Genomic DNA, 24,405 nt, shown 5'->3' on the forward strand with positions numbered 1-24,405 from the left:
AGAACAAAATTCTTTGTAAATCTGACTGGTATAAATTTCTACTTAGTACCGAGACGGAAAGTTGCGAGCATATAAAAGATGTAATATTTTAAATTAAAAAAAACAGTGAATTTAATTTTATACCAGTTTACACAAATCAACTGAGTGATGCAAAGATTCAGAACTCTCTTAGTAAAATTTGTGAATTTCAAAGTGTGAGATGTGGATATAAATCGAGCGACTTTTTGCTAACTTTATACCAGTTTATACCAATCAGCAATTTATCCTTTCTACTTGTCATGCTTTGGGTAATTTTTATACGAAAAAATCAAAAAGTTGACCAAACTCTGTCCTGTCAAAAGATTTCGTTTACAAAAAAAAAACTGGTCTAATCTACATTTAAAACCAAGAAATAACTTTATTAGTTTAAATCAAAAACTCTCAAGTAAAGTTCCGTTGATTAAAAATTTCTCACACGGTAACATGATCTATTCCCCTCTTCTTCATTTCATACACATTCCCATCGGAGACTAAACAAACGATTTACTCACGTTTTTGCTGTCTGTAGCTGGTGCACCGCCACGACTGGTTGGCTAGTTGAAGACTCCGATTGACGTCGAAACTGGTGTCGATGTAGTTGTTGCACTTGCTGTATACCCGACAACGACGAAGAAGACGAAGCTGGCGATGATGATGCCGATGGTGACCTATACTGTGGATGCAACCTCCGCCGTTGAAAAGTAGTAGACTCTTTTGATGATGGTATGCTGCTGCTGCCAATAGAGCGACCACGAGCCGGCACTATCGCCACCGTTGCACCATTACGGCTATTAACTGATGATGTCGACGACGACGACGACGACGACGATGGTGGAGTGGAATCTTCGTCTGAAGCATCATTCGTTGACTGGTCGTGTGCCATTGATCTCTGGTTACTGTTATTGCTGCTGCTGCTATGGATGGCGGCTGTGCTGTTGTTAGGTGTGCTAGTGATGGCCATTAGTTTTATGGATGATGTCAATGATGATGGCGTCATCATTGTTGTTACTTGTGATCGCTGCGGGAATGGTAGTGATGGCGGTTGACCCGTTGTCGTCTGTAGAACAACCGTGCCAAGCAGTTGTGATCCCACAAAGAGAATCACAACCAAGTGCAAGGCCAACGGCTTCATCTGCAAAGAGGAAAAAACAAAAAAAAAAAAAACTTTTATAAACGATGAGCTATAAAAAAAGAAGTAGCGCACAGTTGAATTATAGCAAAGAGTGCGCTTCAATTTGGTTTTATAGTTGAGTGGAGCACGAGAGTGTGATGATCAGTTCTCAGCCACTTATGCTAATTGGTTTTGAATGTGAATGTCGAATCGAGGGATTTGTGGAATTGAGGATTGATTTTCTGATACATGGTTTCGATTTGAACAAAAAATTATGGTGTTCAGAATTTTATTTTTTTTCTTTTGGAAAATAGTTACTCATACGCCATAGTGACCAACAAGGAAAGTAAGTTGGTATTAAGAATAAATATATTTTTTTTTTATTTTTATAATTGGAAATGAAATGTGGTGATTACATGGATGTTACGTTTACAGTGTACACTTGTTTAATTTAAAATGCAAATGAAGTGTTATTTCTTCGTAAGGTATTTAAAGTTTGCTGCCGCACTTACTGTTTGCGTGCATTGTTGACTCAAAAATTTTCAACTTTTAATATTTTTATGAATTTAAGAACATGTAAAAGTTTGTCATTGCTTTCTATCCATCAAATTAAGAACTGCCATGAAAGGAAAAAATGGATAATTTTAAATACTTAAAACACTTATCGTTTGTTTTTTTTTGTTGGAACTTATAGCTTTTTTAACAACAGAATCAATAATTGTTCTTATTGTAGCTTTGTTTAGTTAGTCTGTTTTAGGTTGTCGGAATGAAAATACATTGCAACTTTTTGGTGCAAACGTAAGCGTCCCTTGGATTTCACCCTATCTGGAACAGTTCTGAAAGCGATTTTCTGCACTTAAATTAATTCACGCACGAAAACTTGGAAAAACGAACTTATTTTATAAGTTTTATCATAGCCTTGCAAAATAAATAAAATGCACGACTGGGGTCGCACGTACTTGCTCTTGCAGTTCAAAGTATCGTTATCTTAAATAGCTATTGGAAATTTAAGATTTTGTTTAGTCGAGAAAAAAAAAATCAAAAAATAAAGTTGCAAGTTAAAAAAATTAAAATTAATTTTTTTTTTCAAAAACTTAAAAAAAAAAATTTTTCAAAAACTTTTTTAATTTTTTTTTTTAATTTTTGACACTTCAAAATTATGTCTGTAAATTTTGAATAAAATTAACTCATGTTTTGATGAAATATATGAACTTAAAAAATATGTTAATTTTTGAAAAACGGCAACGCCATATTTCCGTTCTCCGAATTTTTTGAGAAAAACTAAAAACGCAGTTTTGTTAGAATCAATAAGAGTATTGCGCACACCAAATTTAATCGAAATCGTTAGAGCCGTTTTCGAAAAATTTGCAATACCTCGAAAACGAGATATTAAAAAAATAAAAAAAAACAGGTCTAGGGAATTATGTAAAAATCATCTGTACCAAGTTTCAAGCAAATCCATCCATCCGTTTAGGCCCTAGCTCGATGTACAGATGGACGTACAGACGCACAGACGCACAGACGCACAGACCGACGGACGGCATGACGAAAACCACTTTTTTGATCTTCTCCATAATCGTAATGTTGGTTTTGATTAAAACCTCGATTTTTTTTTCTACACGAAACCAATACTTGCCCTATAGAGCAAGTAAAAAAAAAATTTGTACGGTTTTGCTATACAAAATGCCAATACAAATCAATTTTTGACTGAATTAATGTCAAATGCACCTTATCTTTAATAAACTCTTTTAAATCTTCAATTTTTATCATACCTAAACTGAAGTCAGCTAGTTATCTTATGAATATTGATATTTTGATTTTTTTTTTAAATTTGAACAACTTTAACTGCAAATTTTCTTTTTTCTGAAAAATGTTATCATGACAGCTACACTTAGTCAGCTATTACATGAAGCCTCAAGAGGCGCGCCTCTTTTTAAAACTAATGAGTGCAAAAGAGAAAGAAGACAAAACAAAAAATTATCCAACCGGAGAGTCGTGGGCCAAAATTCTGAGACTCTTTTTTGACGTTTCTTTTTCCACTCTTTCTTTTTTCAACATTCCCTTTCTTCTTCTTGGTGGAATACAACAACAACAATACTTAAATCAAAAGAGAAATTTGAGTCTTTGACTCAAGAGGCATCGTGTAATAATACGCGCCTCACAGAATGATTATCAAAAGAAAATTCGAAAAAAGAGTCAAGCCTCTTGAGGCTTCATGTAATAGCTGACTTATAAAGTTTGAGTCTGTAAAGTTTTAAATTTTTTGCACAAATGGTTTGGCTTGAATTTAAGATTGATCGAACAAGGTCCAAGAAACCCCATGTTTTTCCCATAAGAAACTTCAACCGCTTGGCAGCACAGGTTAGAATTAAGTAAGAGACTTGAAACTTGGGGAATATTTTTTTTAGTTTATTTCCAACCATATAAGATCTGAGGAGCATACAAATTATGATTATTTTAAAATAACGAGCACCCTATTGTGCACCTTGCAATTCACATCATCATATGCCATATTTTCTAGTTACGAAAAAGTAGCATAGATTCTGCAGTTTTGGTCAAATTGAACAAAACAATACACCAATTTGTGCCTAAACATTATATTCTTTCAGAATATAACCTAACTTTATTTTTTTGTTTATTTTATTGTGCAATAAAAAATGGGTAAAGTTGAAAAAATTGAGGAAAAAATCACTTTTCAAGATTTATGGGATAAAAACATACACTTAATTTGTTTAAACAATAGACTTATATACATTATTTAAAAGGTCTAAAAACCCCCTTTCCAAAAACATATAACATATTGAGAATTGTTAAAAAAATGACTGAGATATTGATAGATTACATCGTAAGGTCTGTAAAAATGGTTTTTTTGTAAATTAAAAAAAAAATGGAGGGTTCCAAAAATATAACAAAAATATTTTTTTGCATTAATCGACCATACGAACAGCCTACACTATGTAATTTGTCGGGTGTATTTTCAGTGTCACACCGTGTAATCTTTGATACTATCTACCACCTAAAATTTCAATTTTGTCATTCCAATTGATTTATTATAAAGACATAAATTGAAGATCTTAATACATTGCACGAAATTCAACATAGGAATTACATTAACGAAATAAATAAACTAACAATAAGTTTTAAATAAAATTCTATAAAAAAGTGCTATTTGTTAAAATAAAAAAAAAAAAAAAAACTCTTGGCCCATGGGGGGATCGAACCCACGACCTTCGCGTTATTAGCACGACGCTCTAACCAACTGAGCTAATGGGCCAGATGAAAATGTGGTGTCAAGAAAAAATTATCCGTTATTTCACTATAAATCTACATAGTTATTATGTATTATTATTGAAATAAATAAATAGTTTATTAATTCTGAGACAAAAAAAAAAAAAAAGAAAAGACACGATAGTTAAAATGCTTTTTATATTAGAAACAATCAAACACATTAATATACTAAGTTTTAATGTATCAAGATACTTAATTTAGTGAAAAGGTAAAACATAAGAAAGAAAAACATCAAAAAAATGCCTATATGCTCTCATGGAATTACTTCCAGGCAAATAGTAAATCAAATCGCATTTTTGCAGGACAACATTTTTACTTGCTCTATAGGGCAAGTATTGGTTTCGTGTAGAAAAAAAATCGTTTTAATCAAAACAACATGATTTTTACATTATTCCCTAGACCCGTTTTTTTTATTTTTTTAATACCTATCTCCATTTTAACGCATATCTCCCATATAACGTTTTCGAGGTATTGCAAATTTCTCGAAAACGGCTCTAACGATTTCGATTAAATTTGGTGTGCGCAATACTCTTATTGATTCTAACAAAACTGCGTTTTTAGTTTTTCTCAAAAAATGCGGAGAACGGAAATATGGCGTTTTTCAAAAATTAACATATTTCTTAAGTTCATATATTTTATCAAAGCATAAGTCAATTTTATTAAAAATTTACAGACATCATTTTGAAGTATAAAATATTAAAAAAAAAAATATTAAAAAAAACATTTTGGAAAAAAAAAAAATTTGAATTTTATTTTTAAACTTTCGATTTTTTTTTTTTTTATTTTTTTTTTCTCGACACTAAACAAAATCTTAAATTTCTAATAGATATTTAAGATAAAGATACTGTGAACTACAAGAGCAAGTTCGTGCGACCCAGTCGTGCATTTTATTTTCATTGGAATGTGTTCGTGTACATAGATAATTAAAAGTGATATAATTCATTTTTGAAGAATTGCACAAACAAAACAAAATTTCTTCAAATATTTAAAAAATGTCATTTTGCTATAATCTTGCGAAACAATCCCAGGATTTGACCAACTATAAAATTGAATTTATTTAACTCAGGGAACTCAATCGTATATCATTTTTTAGATCATTTTATTGTGAATAGGTCTGCTCTTGGACATTTTTGGTTAAAATGAGTAAAAATGTAGCTATTAAATAAAAACGGTAAAAATTTTTTTTCCAACAAATTGAAAAAAAAAAAAATGCGATTTCATGACTGTAAAGACCAATTTGCTTGGGCTAAAAACAATTTTTGTCAGTTTTTTTTTATAGTTGTCATTAATTTGGTATATTACTATCAAAAAAGAAATAATTGAAAAATTATTTTTCATACTTTTACCTAGGCACCTCACTCCTACAAAACTTTAATTTGTATGAAAATTGAGGGAAAAAACGAGCTCATTAAAAAAATGTACTGTTTCAAAACTGTTCTTTCCCACTGAAAAAAAAAAAACACCCTTTAACCCATAATATTTCAATTAACATATTTTATTATTTATTTCTATGATATATGAAGTGCCAATACAGAAAAAATTCATTAGTCTTCCACTTATTTTCAAGGAGTAATTGGTAATATTTTGACTGTTGCTCGTAAAGTATGAAAAAATACTTAAGATCAAAATTTGATAACATTCAATTTGTTAGTTCAATTGGAGAAACAACATCCGTGTAGGTAGAAAGCAAATAATATTTTTTCCAAGTTTACTTAACAATAGTATCTATTTATAATTTTTTTTAAAATCCTATTTTAGTCCAGTGCATTTATGATGTTCATATATGGGCGACCCAGCAGTTTGTACCACCCCCAAATTTTTTTTGCTCATTCGATAGAGCATTGGCTGAATATCATTACCCTGATTTTTCGCACTTACGAAATTCACCTTCCGGCCGCCATCTTGGATTTTAGTTTTTGTTGAATATCTCGATTTCTATTTATCCTACATAAAAGTTGTATGTTCAAAAAACGTAGGCAATTAAATTTCGCGTCTTTTATGTTGAGAACACCTTTTCAATATTCTGAATATTAAAAAAGTTACAAGCCATAAAAGTAAAAAAAAAAAAAACGAAAAAAATGACAATTTTAAAGTTTTGAACACGAAATGAAGAGAATTAAATAAAACATAAAGCTATAAAATATTCACTAATCCTTTAAAATTCAAGATTTGGTAAAAAAAATTAAGAAAAAAGTAAAGATAAAAAACACAAACAAAAAAGAGCATTTAAAAAAAAAAAGTATTAATAACTTTTGTTTTTATAGCGATACAAAAAAAAGCTGTATAGCAGAGTTGTAGAGAATTTTAAGGTGAATAATCTTTTTTCATAATTTTGATAAAAAGTGTTCAAAACTTAAAAATTGTAATTTTCTTCGTTTTTTTTTTTTTTTTACTTTTTTGGCTTGTAACTTTTTTAATATTCAGAATATCGAAAAAGTGTTCTTAACATAAAAGACGTGAAATTTAATTGCCTACGTTTTTTGCACATACAACTTTTATGTAGATAAATAGAAATCGAGATATTCAACAAAAACTAAAATCCAAGATGGTGGCCGAAAGTTGAATTTCGCGAGTGCGAAAAATAAGGGTAATGATATTCAGCCAATGCTCTATCGAATGAGCAAAAAAAATTTGGGGGTGGTACAAACTGCTGGGTCAAATTATAAATGCACTGGACTATTTAATGAAAATTGTGTACTTATTTGTGATTATTGTATTTGTCCATATCATAAAAACCAATTATCAAAGAAGGTATTCTAATGTATCATATTATGTGATTTTTTTTTTTTAATTTAAAACTAAGTACACAAAAAAATTCACACACACCTCAGAGATACAAAATTAAATTACCATCGTAAATTATTCAATTAAAATTAAATAAATTACCCACCCATTACCTAATTTGAATCGTGATGTGTACGATCAAAATGACATAAAGTCAAACTCAATTTTCAGGTCGTTTAAACAAAATAAATGAACACCATATTTGTGTGTTTATAATGTGGATTATAATCTTGCAAACATTTATTCACATACAATTGAGTATAGCATAATATTTAGGCTAGGACTGGGACATAAATATCTTTTTCTATTCATTTAAAGTAATCAATAACAATCCAACAGATTCAATTATCTCCTATCAAACACCTAATAATAACTAACATTCCATTCATCATTGTTCACAAGCAAAGACACGACATCTACGAACACACCCAATATGTTGCCATTTTTGGATAAAAACCTATTAAAAATGCAAGTTTTTTTTTGGTTTGTTGTTTTTGTCTTTAAAACAGCAGCGTTTCAAATCCGATTGATCCTAATTGCTCATTTTGAACTGACATTTTGCAAACTGCACCCAAGAAATTAAATTCCATCTCCGATTTGTACCCTCGCTTGCTTGCTTAGCTATAAATTTGACCATCGTTGTCTTTGGCATCATTATGTATGGGGTCCTCCATCTAGTGGCAGTAGAGGGCAGCAACAACAAAACGCCTAAAGTGATAAAACTGTCAAAATCCATGCCAAAGTAATCCATTCTATTCGAACACCCATTTTTGACATATTTTATTTGCAAAGAAATGTGAACGTTAACGTTTGTTCTCTTCTCGGTTGGACAAGTAAATTGCAATTAAAATGCATAAATCTTTTTTTGTTTTGTTTCATTTTAGCGTAACGAATTGTATTATTGTTTTTTTTTTTTTATTTTTTTCTGTTCAAAAGTTTATTCATACATTGCCATTCATTATTCTTCTTGTAATAGATTTACCACGAACCCATTCGCATCCAGCTTCAAGCTCTTGCAGAGAACCACTTTGGCCAAACCTAGAACCATTTTTGGTTGATTTTTTTTATTTTTTGAATCATGCACCCGCCAATCTTTTCCGTGAAAAATTTATTCAAGCGACATAGTGCATGGATTAAAAAAATTTTATTATATTTTTTGTGTAAAATCTAAGAAAAAAACTCCTTCAAACGTCAGTCATTGACAGAAGTGTATCAAGGACAAGATCATAAATCAAAGACCCTGGCTTGCAAAAAGGTACTCTCTGCTGTGACTAATTAGGGACAAAAAAGAGCTGATCGTAAATTATTGTTTTTTAAAAATTTATTTTCTATTTTTTTTTGTTATGGGTGTGTAAAGTGGTTTATTATATTATTTGTAACGGCAGTTTGTGTATAGCATTAAATAAAAATATGGGCATGGGATATGATTAACACAAATTCATGCTGTAAGAAGATCTAGAATGTGCTACAAGAAATGTGCTATAAGTAAGTAAGTATACTCAACGTTTAGCCATCGACTCTTGAAAATGGATTCAGCCTTGTAGTCTTTGTAATAGTAAAGAACATTACTTAGATAAAAACTGAAAACATTTTTTGTTCAGCAATAGAAAAAGTTTCTTAACAAACAAAAATATATTAAAAAAAAGTTACGCATACACCACAGTGACCGCTTGAGTTTTAACTTTAAATTAAATTTGCTATCGCTGCAATTCAAACTTTTGTGAATAAGGATTCCTTAAATGCTCTCTGATCTTAAAAATGATAAACTAATTTTAAGTTGTTTGAAAGCTTGCGTTGAGTAGTAATCAAAATTTAGTCGATACATTTATTTATCCAAATCATAGAATATGATGCCTTCTAATGTTTCAATCCTTTCTGTATCAAACCTAATGCAAACATAAAAAAACTTCGTTCCTATTTTTACAACCTTTATCAGTGGCGGGTCAGCAGACTCAAAAGGCTTGAGTCTAGGGTTGTAGATTCCAGGGTGGCAAATTTGGGGACCGATTTTGTATTTACCTCTTAGAAATCAAAATCATTTTTCTATGACGGTTTTCTGATGTCTTCCAGATAATGACTCTCAACTTTTAATGAAAATCTAATTACACGAACGTTAGATATTTGATATAAAATTTCAAATTTACTATCAATATTCATCTGGGGTCGAATTACGGCATACGTTCGTTAACGTATGGTTGCTATGTGTCCCTATCTGTTTCTATTAATTAAATAGAGAGAGCAATAGTCAAAACGTTAACGTATGATCGTAATCGTGTGCGGTAATTCGAGCCCTGAGTTCCACAGTTTCAAAGCTCATATTAGGACTATGAATATCATTTTGCTTATGATCTTTAGACATTGGTTATATTAAAATTTTTGTCTGATGTTCTTCTAAGTGACTCAAATATATGTATAATTAGGGGATAAAATTATTGAACTATCAAATGGAAGAATTCGATTTAACACTGTTCACTCTTTTCATACGAAAAATTAAATTGACTTTGAAGAAAGTTTATAAAACGCAAATGCTGGTTAAGACGTCTCAGTTGCTGATTTATTTTTTAAGAATTTTTCTTTAAAATTAGAATCGTTTGGAACTTCTTTCGGCCAAATTCCGACACTAATGGGTGTCTTATTTACTACTAAACTCTGCATTTGTTTTTACTTCAACACCACTTTTTCATAACTATCATTAACAAAATTAAAAAAAAAAAAAATTAACACTAGTTATTGCTGGATCTTAATTAAATTTTTTTTTGAAAGTTTTAAGCTCACATTTTGTTCAGCTTTGATCAATTTTGGTCTATTTAATCAATCTGGTAATTTATCTATAATTTATCACAATGATATTAAAATTGGTGTATTCCCTTTGAAAAAAAAAACTTGTCACTAAGAATTTTGTTTTAAAACTGAATTTTAAAAATTAATTATACTGCTAAACAAGTTGTTTTGAATAAGTAAACTTTGTTATGCTAACAAACAAACCCTACAGTTCAGAATAAAAATTTTATTATTTTATTGGTAAAAGTTTACTTTTTTGTTGTTGTTCTCATATATAATTTTTTAATGACAAAAATAATTCCATAGAATTGAAGGTTGGTTCAGAGATAAGTTTTCTCAACATCATTGAGTATAATAAACAAAAGTAAAAACAGATTTTATTTGTTTTAAAATAATTTGTGAATGACAGCAGACGTGAGTGGTTTGATAATATGATGTCTTAATTAGACATTCAGCAAAATTAACCAAAGTTGTAAAAAAAATTATCATAAACGGTTTCATTCCAGTGTTCTTACTTATGACCGCAAAAGTTTTGTATACACTAATCGGTGAAAATGTAGATGTGGCTAAGTTAAGGTCCAATAAGCTTTCAGTAACTCATTCTATTAAAGGACTTCACGTTTTCTACTGGAATAATTTTAAAAATAAATAAATACCTACATTTTTGTTCTTATAAAGAACAAAAGCGAAGGTCTAGTGACTTAAAACTCTCAACCATGAATAAATTCGCAAGAATAGACGTATAATGTATTGCTTACTCGAACCGACTTAAGTAAGATGCACTTCTTGGATTTGAAGTCATAACCTTTGGGATGGCACCAACTTTATATGAATGAATAAGTTAAATACTTTTTATTACAAAAGTTTTAAATTTTGTAGAGTTTAATTCAAAAAATTTAAAACTTTTTTTTAATTTTTCAATATGCTACCTAATCCCTAAATCCGTATTCTTATTACTTTTAAACTAACCAACAATGTATACCAACCCAAAAGTAGTGCAAGTATAGTACCCACCTTAACGGTAAAAAAATGCACCTTCAAATACCCCTCACACACCCATCACAAAATAGGTATAAGACCGCCATTGGTAACTGAGACACCCATAAATTCGTTGGTTGTTACAAAATCGCAATAAACTTGATCTTACCAGTGGATTGTGAACACGAGTTGACTATGCCACCATCCGAATTCGATCCATAGTATCACCACCAATACCAATTACCCACCTTCGCGCCATTGCACTGCACTGCCATAATCTGCTACGCTCTGTCTCTGCTGAATGGGAGCAGGTTTAATTCCATTTCAATTACTTCATGATCTCCATAAATATGCCTTTGCTAGGTTAGGTACGTACTAAGTTTAATAGTAAATTCAGTGTTGTTGCCGCTTTTTTGCTGCACTATCATAGACCAAAATGAACTAAAAACTCCAAAATTGCTTTGAGCCAAATGAAAAAAAAAAAAAAAAAAAAAACAAAATGCTAACCTGTTGATCAGTGAATTGATAAAAAAATATTCACTTCAATATTAGCTTTTTTTATTATTGTTGTTTTTTTGGAAATAGATCTGTTTTGTTTATAAAAAAGTGAGGGTAGCGAGTCAGAGGCAGTCAATCATATTTTTTTTTTGTCTTCTAACTCTTGCCTAAAATGTACATTACAAAATCGAAATTATTGGTTATTTATGATATTGGGATATTGGAATTTTTGTGAATTAACTGCGTAATTTAGGTTGAAACTTTTCTGATTGGCAAATATTTGTTAATACGAAAGTTGGTAATCGAAAAAATATAACAACTATGTATGTATTTCTGAGGCTGTGATGCCCATAAGAATCTAAATACTAGAAGTAACGAAGATTCTAACAAAAAACTATTAGGTATGTCCTCAGTACGATCACTTGTTTTTCTTTTTTTTCGTGTTTTCAAATCGAATTCAAACGATATGAGTGACAATCTTAATACGAAAAACAAACAAATGTTGCTGTTCAAAGTACCTATTATTTAAAACGTATTTCCTCAATTTCTCAGCCCAATAAATTATTATTTTTTTTTAAATGCTGTATACAGGGTGTCCGGTAAACAATGGATAAAACTGAAATGGCTAATAGCTACATCATTGACTTTTCGTACTAGACTATAGAAAATAGAAAAAAATGGGAGAGCAAGATAACTTGGGCGACAAGAATTGAATAGTCAGATGTAAGAACGGAATAAGTCCACTTTTTTCCGAAATTGACTTTTTAATGCAAATTTAATCTTTAGGAGTAGACACATCTTCCAAGTTGAAAAAAAAAAACAAAAAAATTATTTTGGGTGTCGAAGTTACAGGGGTTGAAAAATTTTACAAGTTTGAAGAACAGAATAAATCCAGAATTTCAGGCTATTAATTTTGTCTTAACTAAGACGTTCACGAGTTTTGATTTCAGAAAACGTTGAATGGGTTATAAGAGAAGATAATACAGCAGAGTGCTATTAAATGAGAGGGTGGAAATTGAAGATAGGGGTGCAAAAGCCCCCTTTTTGGTTTTTTTTTCAATACATCTCATAAACAAAGCATAATTTTGATAAATTGATTTTAAAACTTGTTGAAGAGAATCAAATTCAATATCGAAAAAATGTTTTTTTAAAATTGAAAAAAAAAAAAAAAATTCCATACAAAAACAGTCCAAAAAAAATCAAAAAAAGCGATTTTTTGAGTTTTTTTTTGCTTTTTTAACGTTTTTTTTTCGGACTGAGAAAGTCATATGCATTACTCCAAATAAAAACAGAAGATTAAATTTCCTTCAAAATGCTGGGCTCAAAAAGTTTTATTCATCGAACCTATCTTTATTTTCCCATTTCTTGTTTTACACAAGTAAAAAGTAGACCACAACAAAAATTTTTGTTTTACTATGTATAAGTTAATCGATTGCTATCATTAAAATTATAAATTTTGCTATCATTAAATTTATAAATTATATGTTTAATTCATTAAAAATTTGGCTTTTGGGTGAAATTTCAAACCGTAAGTTGTAAGAACGGAATAAGTCCAACGGTTTTATGGGAGGGAGGGGTCTATCTCCCCCCGTTTAGGCGGGAGGGGCAATTTTCCAAAATATGACGTAAAATACAAAAAAAATTTCTTATTTTCAATTTTCTCGGAAACTATAAGGCATAGAAGCATATGGTTTTAAGTATGTGATAAGAAATTGATTTACGCAGTTTATTTCATTGATTAATTTCATATATTCATATTTAAATTCACAGTCTTTGTAAAAATAGTATTTAATGTGTTTTTTTAAAACTTTTTTCCCCAAATTTTGACTTTGAAGTTGATTATTTCCAGAAAAATTAATTGAAATAATTTGATTTAAAAATTATTTTTGTTTGTTTTTTAATAATTTTTTTTTTGTTTTTTACGTCATATTTTAGAAATTTGCCCCTCCCGCCTAAACGGGGGGGGGGGGGGCATAGTAAAAAATTATTGTATTGAACTCCTCTACAAAATACCGTTATCAATTCTTGTCGCCTAAGTTATCGTACTCGTGCCGAAAAAAGTTCTATCGCTGGTTGCGATTAAAAAATATTAAGTTTTTTCTTTGTTCAGTGTTTTTTTAATTTCATCATCTTATTTTTGTGTGCACCACTTCCGTACAGCTTCGGTAAAGCTTCATTTAAGCTTTACCGAGAGCTTATAAAACGCTTTTCTCTTGCCATGCCCAACAATCTTACTAAAGTTTAACAGAAGCTGAAATGTTGCTTCGGTAATACCTTTACTGAAGCTGAAATGTTAGTTGGGCAACCACAAATAAAAGAGTTTTGTCATTTTATTTAAAAATTTCTACAATAATTGACTCACTACGTAATTAGTTAAAAGTTTTCAGAGCAGTTGCTCCTTTTCGTTAAATAAATTTTGAAATTTATTCTTCGATGCAAATTATAAAAACAAAAACATTTACAAACAATTACAGATTTTACTGTCTCTTCGAAAAAACTCCCTTTCACTTAATTTTTTTATGAAAACTCTTTGTTCTTGCTTTCTATCCCAAATGCAACGATTTAACTAAATTTAACTACGGTTGTCCATCATGATATTCATATAGACGCTTTAGATACTTGTTTCCAATCTCAAAAGTAACATAATTCCTGCATTTCAATAGGATATCACCACTTTATTGGACTTATCGTGGATTTTCCTTATTTCCCCCCCCCCCCCCCCCCCCCCCAAAAAAAAAACACCATTTCACCTAAAATATTTTTATAACTACTCCTAAGATTCCTGGTTTATAAATGAAATATTTCTAACAATTTTTACTGGAGTTCCATTTTTTTCAAATTTTTTGTGGATAAATTTCTTTAAAAAAAAACACCCTTTCGCTCAAGATAATTTTGTAGACTCCTTAGTTTCTTAGTTCTTATAATTAACAAAAAAAACTTTTTGACCAAGTTTAAAAAATTAACAAATTGTATGTCAGCTTTTATGATACCTTTCTCACACATAACTGAACACCTGGAAAAAACACCCTTTCACCAAAATATTTTTAAGAACTTAATGAATTCTTAAACCCTTATCTCGAATTTTACATTTTTTTATGTTTTTTTTTATTATTCAAGACAGAAAGAAGTGCAAAAGAAAAATGACGTGCTAACACATAATAATTAACTCCATTGAACCGATTTTTTTTAACATTATAATTACGGCCTCATCGAAGCAGATAAAGAAGGTGCATATCTAATTAAAAGATTATTATTTACATTTTTATAACACCCCACCATTGCACTACAATATCTCGTTAATGAAATAATCTTTTCAAGAAAAAAAAATCAATAAACAATAATCCGTATTGGTCTTAGCGTTTTCTTAGACATTCAATTCCTGGTAATTTCCAATCAAAAAGCCAACAAACCGCGTCACGATTCTGCCATAATTTCAAAATAGACATAATAATCATCATCCACTCATCATTATCTACACCGAATACTATCAGTATACCACTACTAACAGTTCCTACGTCTGAATCGTTTAAAGTTCCCACACATATAGTATCTTTGAGACCCATGAAGGCAGGAATAATTATGTTTTTTTCTTAGAGCTCTTCAAGCAAGCCTGGTAAAGCTTAATTACTGCGTTGCACACCTATCTATAAATATGCCTTCTAACGTACCTATATTCGAATGCAACTGTGTGGCTTTTGATGGCTTGGCTGACCTGCAACAGAGCCTCAAATTAAAATTCCAACGCTTCCATGACGGTTGAGTGTGTGGTAACGGCTTGTTACGCTAAGCTTAACCCTAACTTGCAAGACTCTTAAAGCTTAAACTGCAAACAAAACTGCACACAAATATGATTGGCTTTCTGACAAAATGCTTTCCAACTCTGGTTATGATTTTTTTTCTCTTTTACTATTTTTTTTTTTTTTTCTTTATAACGTAAAAACAGTTAATAGAGCTCTGCTAATAAAAAATAAATGAATTCAATTTAAACAAATGCATTGAAACAACTATAATAAATTGTGTCGAAAAGATAGAAAATTACCTCATGGCATGTTGACAGGATTGTCCACCAATTTCAAACACAAACAGAGGGTATTTTTTTCTTGGAAATGGAAATTGGTTTTTTAGACCAGTTCAGAAACTGTTGTTCTAGTAGAATTCTGTCAAGCCTATTAAAACATCATTTGTGTCAAATGTTTGGAAGAAGTGCTGCTAACTGGTATAAATGGAAATTTGGACTGGTATAAGAACTAAAGTGCCTAAAAATCAATACTGTATCACCAGAGAATACAATAATTTTAAATAAAAAGAAACATTCTTCATACATTCACACTAAATAATTTGAATTAATAGTTCAGATTATTGGTATAATCTAGTCTAACACCCCAAATCTTAGGTGAGCTTTTCTGAAATAATTTAGTTTGGTTTTTGGTACGAATACATTTGGTTTTTCTTTACATTATAGCAGATTGTACCAATAAATTAGAACCCACTCGTTTGAAAGCTTTTTTATAGTACATCAGATTATACCAATAAGAAGAAGTAAAGAAAATACTTTAAATTATAGATCAGTGTATCTATGTTCACTTATAAAGCTGTTCTGAAATGTTTCAATCTGCTTTTGGTATTAATATATATATTTTTGTTGCATTATACCAGATTATACCTTTCTAATTGACACGGTCTAAACTGTTCAATTGAATATCATAGGTCACTATGCTTAACTTTGTTCGAAAAGTTGTCTGAAATTATTCAATTACGCTTAAGGTATAAAAACAATTCTTTTATTTTACATTATACCAGATTATACCAATTGTTTAAAATTAACAATACCTTCACTTGTTTAATACCTTATACCATAAATCGAAATAAAGCTACATTGGCTTCGAAAACTTGATAGGATAGTTTAAGTTGTGATTAAATACTAAAATGTGCTTTATACCAGATTATATCAATCAGAATTTTGTAAAGAGACTTATCAAAATATGTTCGTCTCGAATAATTTTTTATTTTCAATCGAAGATAAACAACATTTTATGAGAAAATAGCTTTTTCAACCGTTTAGACCAGTTTATACCATTCACAGAAATGGTTCCTATCACTCAAAATTTCACAATATTCTTGCTGTGATTTTTTTTTACTGATGTTAATAATTGAGTCTTTAAATCAAATTTTAATTGATTTTTAGTCTTTTAAACCAAACTTTATATCAATATAGTCTGACAAGACGTAATCTGAATTTTTATTTTAGAGAAATTAAAGTTAAGTAGTCTTTTTTTGACAGTTGAGTAATTTTATTAACACGACATCCTAAAGTCTTTAAGCCCGCGGCTAAATCAACTCAATACATCATCAGAAAAACACAAAATAAAATAACAAGCTTAATATTCAACGTAAATATTAATTTATCAGTGAGCCTCATCAAGTAGATTGTGTGCAAGTACTTATCGCGTACTCATCGATAAAAGCCCAATAAAAGTGAAACTAGTTATGGTATGATACCATGAATGCAAACTGCTCTCATATATGCAAATCGGTTTTTTGTTTTGTACAGAGCTTATGAACACTGAGTACCCCGATGAGTGCGTGTGAAAATAACCGTAAACATCAGCAGCTCAGCCGACAAGAGTCAAAGCTACACACAGCAAGTATTGCCGCACCACAGCGCCACCGGTCTTTATTTGAAGCCCCATTTTAGGAAACGGATGTTATGTATAACTATTATTTTTTTTTTGACATCATACTGATAACAAACAAAAAGCTGAGCTTAAAATGGAATTTTTAAGCACAAACTTGTATTGTAACTCAACGGTAGTTGAGTTGTTGTCATCACATGTCAAGAAAAAAATAAAACCTGCATCCAAAACCAAATGGTAGGCTAGGTTAGGTTTTTTAAAGTGCCTGCCGTAAATTTACGTGAAAGCAAAAGTTATGCCCTAAATACGCGCTTGGCATTGCAAATGTGTATTGGTATACAAAAATTTTGTATGAGTGTATTTGTTGATTAGAGCGTGCCATTCATACCAACATAATTTTGAATTCTCTTTTGTTAAGCTTCTTCTTTGTTTTTGTTTACTTTTTGTTTTAAAGCTTAATTTTTGAGAGGTGTTATGTGATGCCTTTTATAAATAATAATAAAAACTTTAGGCAATTGTTGTTTTATTGAGTGTAACGGAATAAGTGATGATAGGAATTATGGGGTTTAGCATTTTACGTTACGCTACAACAAACAGTTTAAGTAATTTCGTGAAATTTTTATAGTTTTTTTTTTTTGGTATAATTTAGATTAAGATTAAGATTTATTATAAAATGATTTAGATTTAAGTTAAAATTTTTTAAATGTTTTCTAATATCACTTATGCGTTACGAATCTTAATATATCGTGCGTCGTTAGATATTTAAGAGTGGTAACACTAGTTTTAATGGTTGCAATACAGGGTGCCAACTTTTAAGTTTTCGGATTTCAAAATAATATTTTTTAAATTTTTTTTTTAAATATGGCTTTTTTCAAAATATTTTTTAAAACGGATGGTTATTTTTTTAAACTTTATTTATATGTATGTCGATTAGTACATACAGTGGTGGTCTAGTATTGCGAATGATAATAATGTCGTTTTAGCGAAAATTCGTTAAATTAAAAATGTTTTTTCATTTTTGCATCAAAAGTGGGGCAGATCCATATTTTACCCTAGGCAGATCCAAATTTAAAAAAAAATCGCAGTAATAATTTAGTAGGTAATACCTAAAAATTAAGTAGGTATGAAATAAAAATAAGTTAAATTATGCAAATTTTGCAATAGCATGTCAATTTAAAACTTTTGTGTAATAGTTAATTGTTTTGCAACAGCTTTTTTTTTTTATTTACCACAAAAATTTAAATTTCGAATTTTATTTTATTTTCTGAAATTTTTTATTTGTTTATAATATAGAAAAATTGACTTGAAAAAATCAAAGCAAGGTGAAATTAATATTTTGAATCAAATAAATAACAGTGTATATTTGGGACATAATAAGGTAAGTTTTCAAAAAAAAAAAAAAAATAAAAAGAAAGGTAGGCCTAAAAACTCCTGGTACAAGCAAATGCAAAAACACCAGCATTCAGTTGGCCTCAGAAACGGAACAATACAAAACCGGGAGGCTTGCCGCCGATTTCTGAGGTCAACCCGGCGAACCCCACAGGCGGATCACTAGTGTGAAGCAGTAACGTGGGAAGGTTATGATCCCCTCGACATCGAGATCATAACAGCGCCGAGAAAAAAAGGAAGAAGAAGAATAAGGTAAGTTTTCACCAAATTTCGTAGATAAATTTTATTTTTTGAAAAAGATAAAAAATAAAAAAACAAAAACTCGGTTATTTGAATTTTTCACATTAATTTTAAGGTTATGTGAAAAAACTGTCGAAACAAAAGTTGTAGATCTTTTTATTACCTACAACTTTGCCATACAACTTTTTAACATAGGACTTGTAGTTTTGCCGAAAATCGAGATATACCATTTTTTACCATTAAAAACTCAACCCACCCACTTCCTGAACTCGGCTCGCCCGTAATTTATTTTTAATTTCATTTTTATCATATTCACCTGCTTTATCGACCCTGGTCTATTTAGCAACTTAAATGTAATAAAATACACGACAGGGCTCGCACATGCTTGCTCTTGTGGTAATGTTAAAGCTTTTTACAGAACAAAATCTTTATTTGTTCGCCGTTTCATTGTTTTGTGTAATACCTATGTATTTTATATTTTTATATTATTTAAAAGGCACTAAAACAACCTTTCATTTGACATCAAAAACATGATGATACCACTTGTAGCTCTCATGATATTTGCATGTAAAAGGGGCAAGTAATGGTTATCAGAACGAACTTTGGAGACTTGCATCTCAAGACCCTGACTTACGATTTGAAAAAAAATTCATAGATTGAATATACTAACCTCCAGCTACATTTTGAGACTAGTCTCATTAATGTACACTCATGGCCCAGGTTCCATATAATTATGCCCCATCTCCTTTAGAATTTGATATTTTTACAGAATTTCATAAGTAGTGCAAACAAAAATAATTTGTTTTTATAACACTGGTCAACAAAATTAAACTTTTTTTTTGTTACGGAAACCAAGGTATACTTTTCTATAGGATTTTGGTGTGCTGAGCTCAAATCCGAAGTCAAAAAAATTCTATCACATCACGTTTTTGAGATAATCCCGTTAAAAAATCGAAAATGCCGCTTTTTAACAGTTTTCGAGATTATTTATTAGCTTTTGGTTATTTGTTTTAAATAAATTTGTAACGGTTTCTAATAGAACTAAATGTTGTCTTTCTAAATCCGTTTAAATCTTTTAAAAATCTCTTATCTTCTTTGAGAAATCTGAAATTGAAATCAACGTGTTTGGTATATCTCATGTTTATTTACTTTTAATAGCGAATATCGAAAAGTTCTTTGCCAATGGCTTTCAAATTTTGACACAACGTTCCATTTAGAATCTTGCAAGTTTTTATATTTGCGAAGGTGGTGAATCGCAGTGAGATACATCAAAGCGTGACCGTGTCAGATACTTATACTAAATAATTACTAGTGAGAAAAATATAATTTTTTTTCTTGTTAAAAACAAGATAAGAACTTACTGGAATGTAAATGAAACGTTGTGTCAAAATTTGAAAGCGATTGGCAAAGAACATTTCGAGATTTACTATTAAAAGCAAATAAATATGAGATATACCAAACACGTTGATTTCAATTTCAGATTTCTCAAAGAAGATAAGAGATTTTTAAAAGATTTAAACGGATTTAGAAAGACCAGAGTTAATTCTATTACAAACCGTTACAAATTTATTTAAAACAAATAACCAAAAGCTAAGAAATAATCTCGAAAACTGATAAAAAAGCGGCAATTTCGATTTTCTAACGGGATTATCTCAAAAACGTGATGTGGTAGAATTGTTCTGACTTTGGATTCGAGCTCAGCACCCAAAAAACCTATAGAAAAGTATATCTTGGTGTCTGTAACAAAAACCTTGTTGACCAGTGTAATTAATGAAACACAGTTTTGAATTATTTCTTACACTAAACCATTGTATGCCATTTGATTTCTTGTATAAAAATTAATTTTTAGAAAAAAAAAAAAAATCGGAAATCGTTAAAACCGTATTTAAAAAAAATTAATTTTTAACATTTATAAAAATTTTCTTACATTTTCCAAAAACAAAGTTGAAAATATTATTCAACATATAAAACCGAAATTTCGATGAAATTGTTCATCAACTCGTTTTCAAAAAATAAATTTTTAAATATTTTAAAAAAAAATCCAAAGATGTCTTTTTTTTGAAAAATTTTGGTTGAAATCTAGTTTTTCGTTTACGAGAAATTCATAAATCAAAAAAAAAAATTGTTTTATTTTCTATTCTATTTCAAAAGTTGACATTTATGAGTAATACTACATACAAAAATTTTAATCAAAATCTTCAGAACCGTTTTGAAAAAAAAAAAGAAATAACTTTTATATATTCCAATATATATGACAGTTAGAAAAATTTTCCATTCAGGGGGTGTGGTAACAACCCATTTTCGCTGAATTTTTAACAAATATAAGAGAGACCTTCTGATTATCTTAAAATCTTGAGAATTTGTATGTAGAGTTTGTACAAAGGAAATTAAATTCTTAAATTCTCAATTTTTTCGCCAGGAGGTGGGGGAATACCCCCAATTTCGTTGAATTATCATCAAATGTTATAGAACATTCCTGATTGTGGTAGAATTTTGAAGAACTGGTAATCTGTACAAAAGACAAAATTTTTTAAATTGAGAATTTTTACCAGTCTGGGGGGTATCCGTCCATTTTCACTAAATTATTATCAAATATACGTACATAATAGAACACTTTTGAATATTGTAGACTCTTAAAGCGCGGTATTTTGTGAAAAAAAAAAAACGCACGACTTGCTACATAAAATTCATATTTTTGAAATCGGTTTTCTTAATTTTCAAGTTAATACAAAAACAATTTAAAAAATAATTTCGTTGAAATCAGTTAAGTCGTAAACGAGAAAGTCAGTAATCAGGAAATCGGTTATATGGCCGGTAACTTTCTTAACAGTCCCAAGTAATACCTATTTGTTTTTTATTTCAAAAGTTAGAACTAATTTACCACAGTACCTACAGGTATCATTTATTTCTATAATCAAGATCGTTAGAAACGGTTTTTGAAATCAAATAACTTTTTTCATTTTTGTCTTTCTTAGTTTTTATCCTAAAAAAAATTCAACTACCCCTCAAGGGAATCACATAAGACTCTTAACTACAAAGCTTCAACTACCTCCACAAGGCTGTCTCATAGATCCTCTTCTCTTTTAAGTTCTCTAATCAAATAGCAATTCATATTCTGTTCTTAATTTATTAAACTTTATTCTTTTTCAAGAAAGCGTTGCCGTTTTTTTTTGTTAGAAGAAAAATTAGATTTTATATTGTAAATTATCGGAGCAGTGCAACAATGTTTTTATTGATTTTCAATATATGCTACATTCTTTCGTTGAATATTTAGGATATCCGGTTAACTGCAACTAGAAATGTTGTTAGAAATGTCCTTCAACTCCGTGGATCTCCGCTGTTTTGAATATTATTCAAATAAATTGTCTATATTTTATAAATACACGTTTTCTACCAAAACACAATTTGAATTACAACTTTGCGGAATCAACAATATTTATTTTAATGCACACACGGCTTTACTCATGTCTACAACCATCAAATAAATCAAATGCGGTATTTTTCTTAAATCCTATAATGTCGATATTTTTTTTATTTGACCTGAATGTTTAAATGCCATGTGACCAAACGAGGAAACATGTCATAAAATTCCAATTATCCTTCTAAGGTGACGACACAAAAGTTCTTTAAGTATTATTATATTTCCTGGAAAAAAAGTAAACGTTCTACATTCTATACAGAATTTATATCCCGCAGCGATTCACGCAGTTTTTTTATATATGCATTTTATCATGACCCAGAGATAACTTCGTCTAATATAAAAACAGACCTCACCTTATATCCATTTTTAATATAAGGTAACCAGATTTTCAAAACATTTATACCAGTCACCATTTAAGGTGGCGCAGCCGATATAGTGGCAAGTGATCTTGTCAAGTCCAAGAGGCATATTCCCATAATTTTGCTATTGCTGCTGTTGCAGTCACTCCCCATCAGACGATGACTTACTTTACATCTATGAAGCAAATGTCTTTCTATTGCGTTACGTTTACAAACCGGTGGCAATGATGTTAAAGGTGATGGTAGTGGTGGAGTAGTGGCACTAGATTTTATCTTTCTTTTTCATCTTATGCTCAGATCGATTCATGGTGATCTCCAATTGAGTCTGAAATTGCCGCAGATGAAGTAACTCAACCCAAGCTATCAATGAAACTATCGTATTTCCTGTTTGAACTCTATCGTGTAAGCTAGTTTTTCTTTCAAATTCTCCAAGTTTTTTTTTTCGATTTTTTTCGATGAAAATGATTTATTATTAGATAATAAATCGATTCTGGGTTATTTATTGGTTCAAATCAATAAATTTTATTTGAGTTTAACAAAGGAACTTAAAATGCCATTTGAGTGTATCTTTGAATGTCAGGCGATACCAGGTGGTGGTTCTCGGGAAATTATTATTTAAAGACACACCTTTTCTTTTGGTTCGGATGGGGATAGTTAAGTTTTTTCTAGCAAGTTGCGGGGTAGTGCAATTATTAAAATTAAATGTGGGACATTCTTTCACATCTTTCGAGTGCCATTTAGGAATTTAAAATTAATTTTTGATGATGCCTTGATGTTCAGTACAGAAATTTAATTTCACACTGCAAAAATTACCACTCAAAAAACTATGTCATGTCCATCAAAATATTGTGATTACTCCAGAATGTTTGTCCGCAAATTTAAAAGAATCATAATAAGCGTTTTTAATTTGAAATTTATTTTCCAAAGTTAAATTAACTGACCTCAGTAATCAGTTTGATCAAAGTTCCCAAATATGGATATGTTAATTACGGCTGGACAAAGAAAATGTGTCGTTTTTATGTCAATTTGTAAAAGTCCCAAATGTCACATTAAAAGAGCCTAAAAAGTTATTTTCGAATACAATTGGACACAACAATTAAACAAAGAGAAAAATACAAGTGTCACAGTAACTGTAATGTTTAGCACATTATTTTATGACATATTTGTTTTTTTTTTTTCTGCACTCAAACGCCACACCAATATCTGATGTATTTATGTACGCATTTTTTCTAGTAGAAGACAAACTAACAATATTTTTATGTTTTAGTTTTGTTTTTATAGACTGTAGACAGAAATGTTTTATTTGAGGACTATTTGCCCATAAATGGTTTACAACTTTAGGCTCGTAATTGTCATGTGAATGTAAAATTTTATAATAAAACAAAAGATATAAAAAATATTCTGACACTTTATGCTTTATTATTTTCAATACTGCGTGTAAGAGTAAACTGACAATGAACGAAATTATTTATGATTTTTACTCGGAAAGACGATAACGCGTGCCACAAATTTATTGTACATATTACAACTTTTTTTGCATAACACCCTATTTAAAATAAACTATTTCTGAATGATATATTAATGATTTAAAAAAAAATAGATCTTAAAATATATTTACAGCAATGCTTAAAAAAATTTTATATGAGCCTTTGTAGACTTACGTTAACTGAAATTTTGTTACGTTAACGTTACCTTCTATAGAATTTTTACTTGCTCAATAGGGCAAGTATTGGTTTCGTGTCAAAAAAAATTTCGGGGTTTTAATCAAAACTAACATTACGATGATGGAGAAGTCCAAAAAAGTGGGTTTCGTCATGACGTCCGTCGGTCTGTGCGTCGGTGCGTCCATCTGTACAAGTAGCTACAGCCTAAAAGGGTGAACGAATTTTCTTGAAATTTCTTTAA

At 30.0% G+C, this 24,405-nt stretch overlaps 1 protein-coding gene and 1 non-coding gene across 3 annotated transcripts in view; both read right to left on the reverse strand.

Moving 5' to 3' along the window:
* The window catches only part of LOC129911148 (uncharacterized), an 88,251-nt gene that overhangs the window by 4,074 nt on the left and 59,772 nt on the right, over window positions 1-24,405 (reverse strand). For both annotated transcript variants that reach the window (XM_055988852.1, XM_055988853.1), the window contains one exon: window positions 531-1,150. In XM_055988852.1, the coding sequence (XP_055844827.1) occupies window positions 531-1,150 (620 nt within the window). The remainder of the gene's footprint in view (window positions 1-530; window positions 1,151-24,405) is intronic.
* Window positions 4,330-4,403, reverse strand: Trnai-aau (transfer RNA isoleucine (anticodon AAU)). Its single transcript has one exon. It is a non-coding gene; the product is annotated as a tRNA-Ile (tRNA).

This window comes from Episyrphus balteatus, chromosome 2 (assembly GCF_945859705.1).
Source record: "Episyrphus balteatus chromosome 2, idEpiBalt1.1, whole genome shotgun sequence".
Classification (NCBI taxonomy): Eukaryota; Metazoa; Arthropoda; class Insecta; order Diptera; family Syrphidae; genus Episyrphus; species Episyrphus balteatus.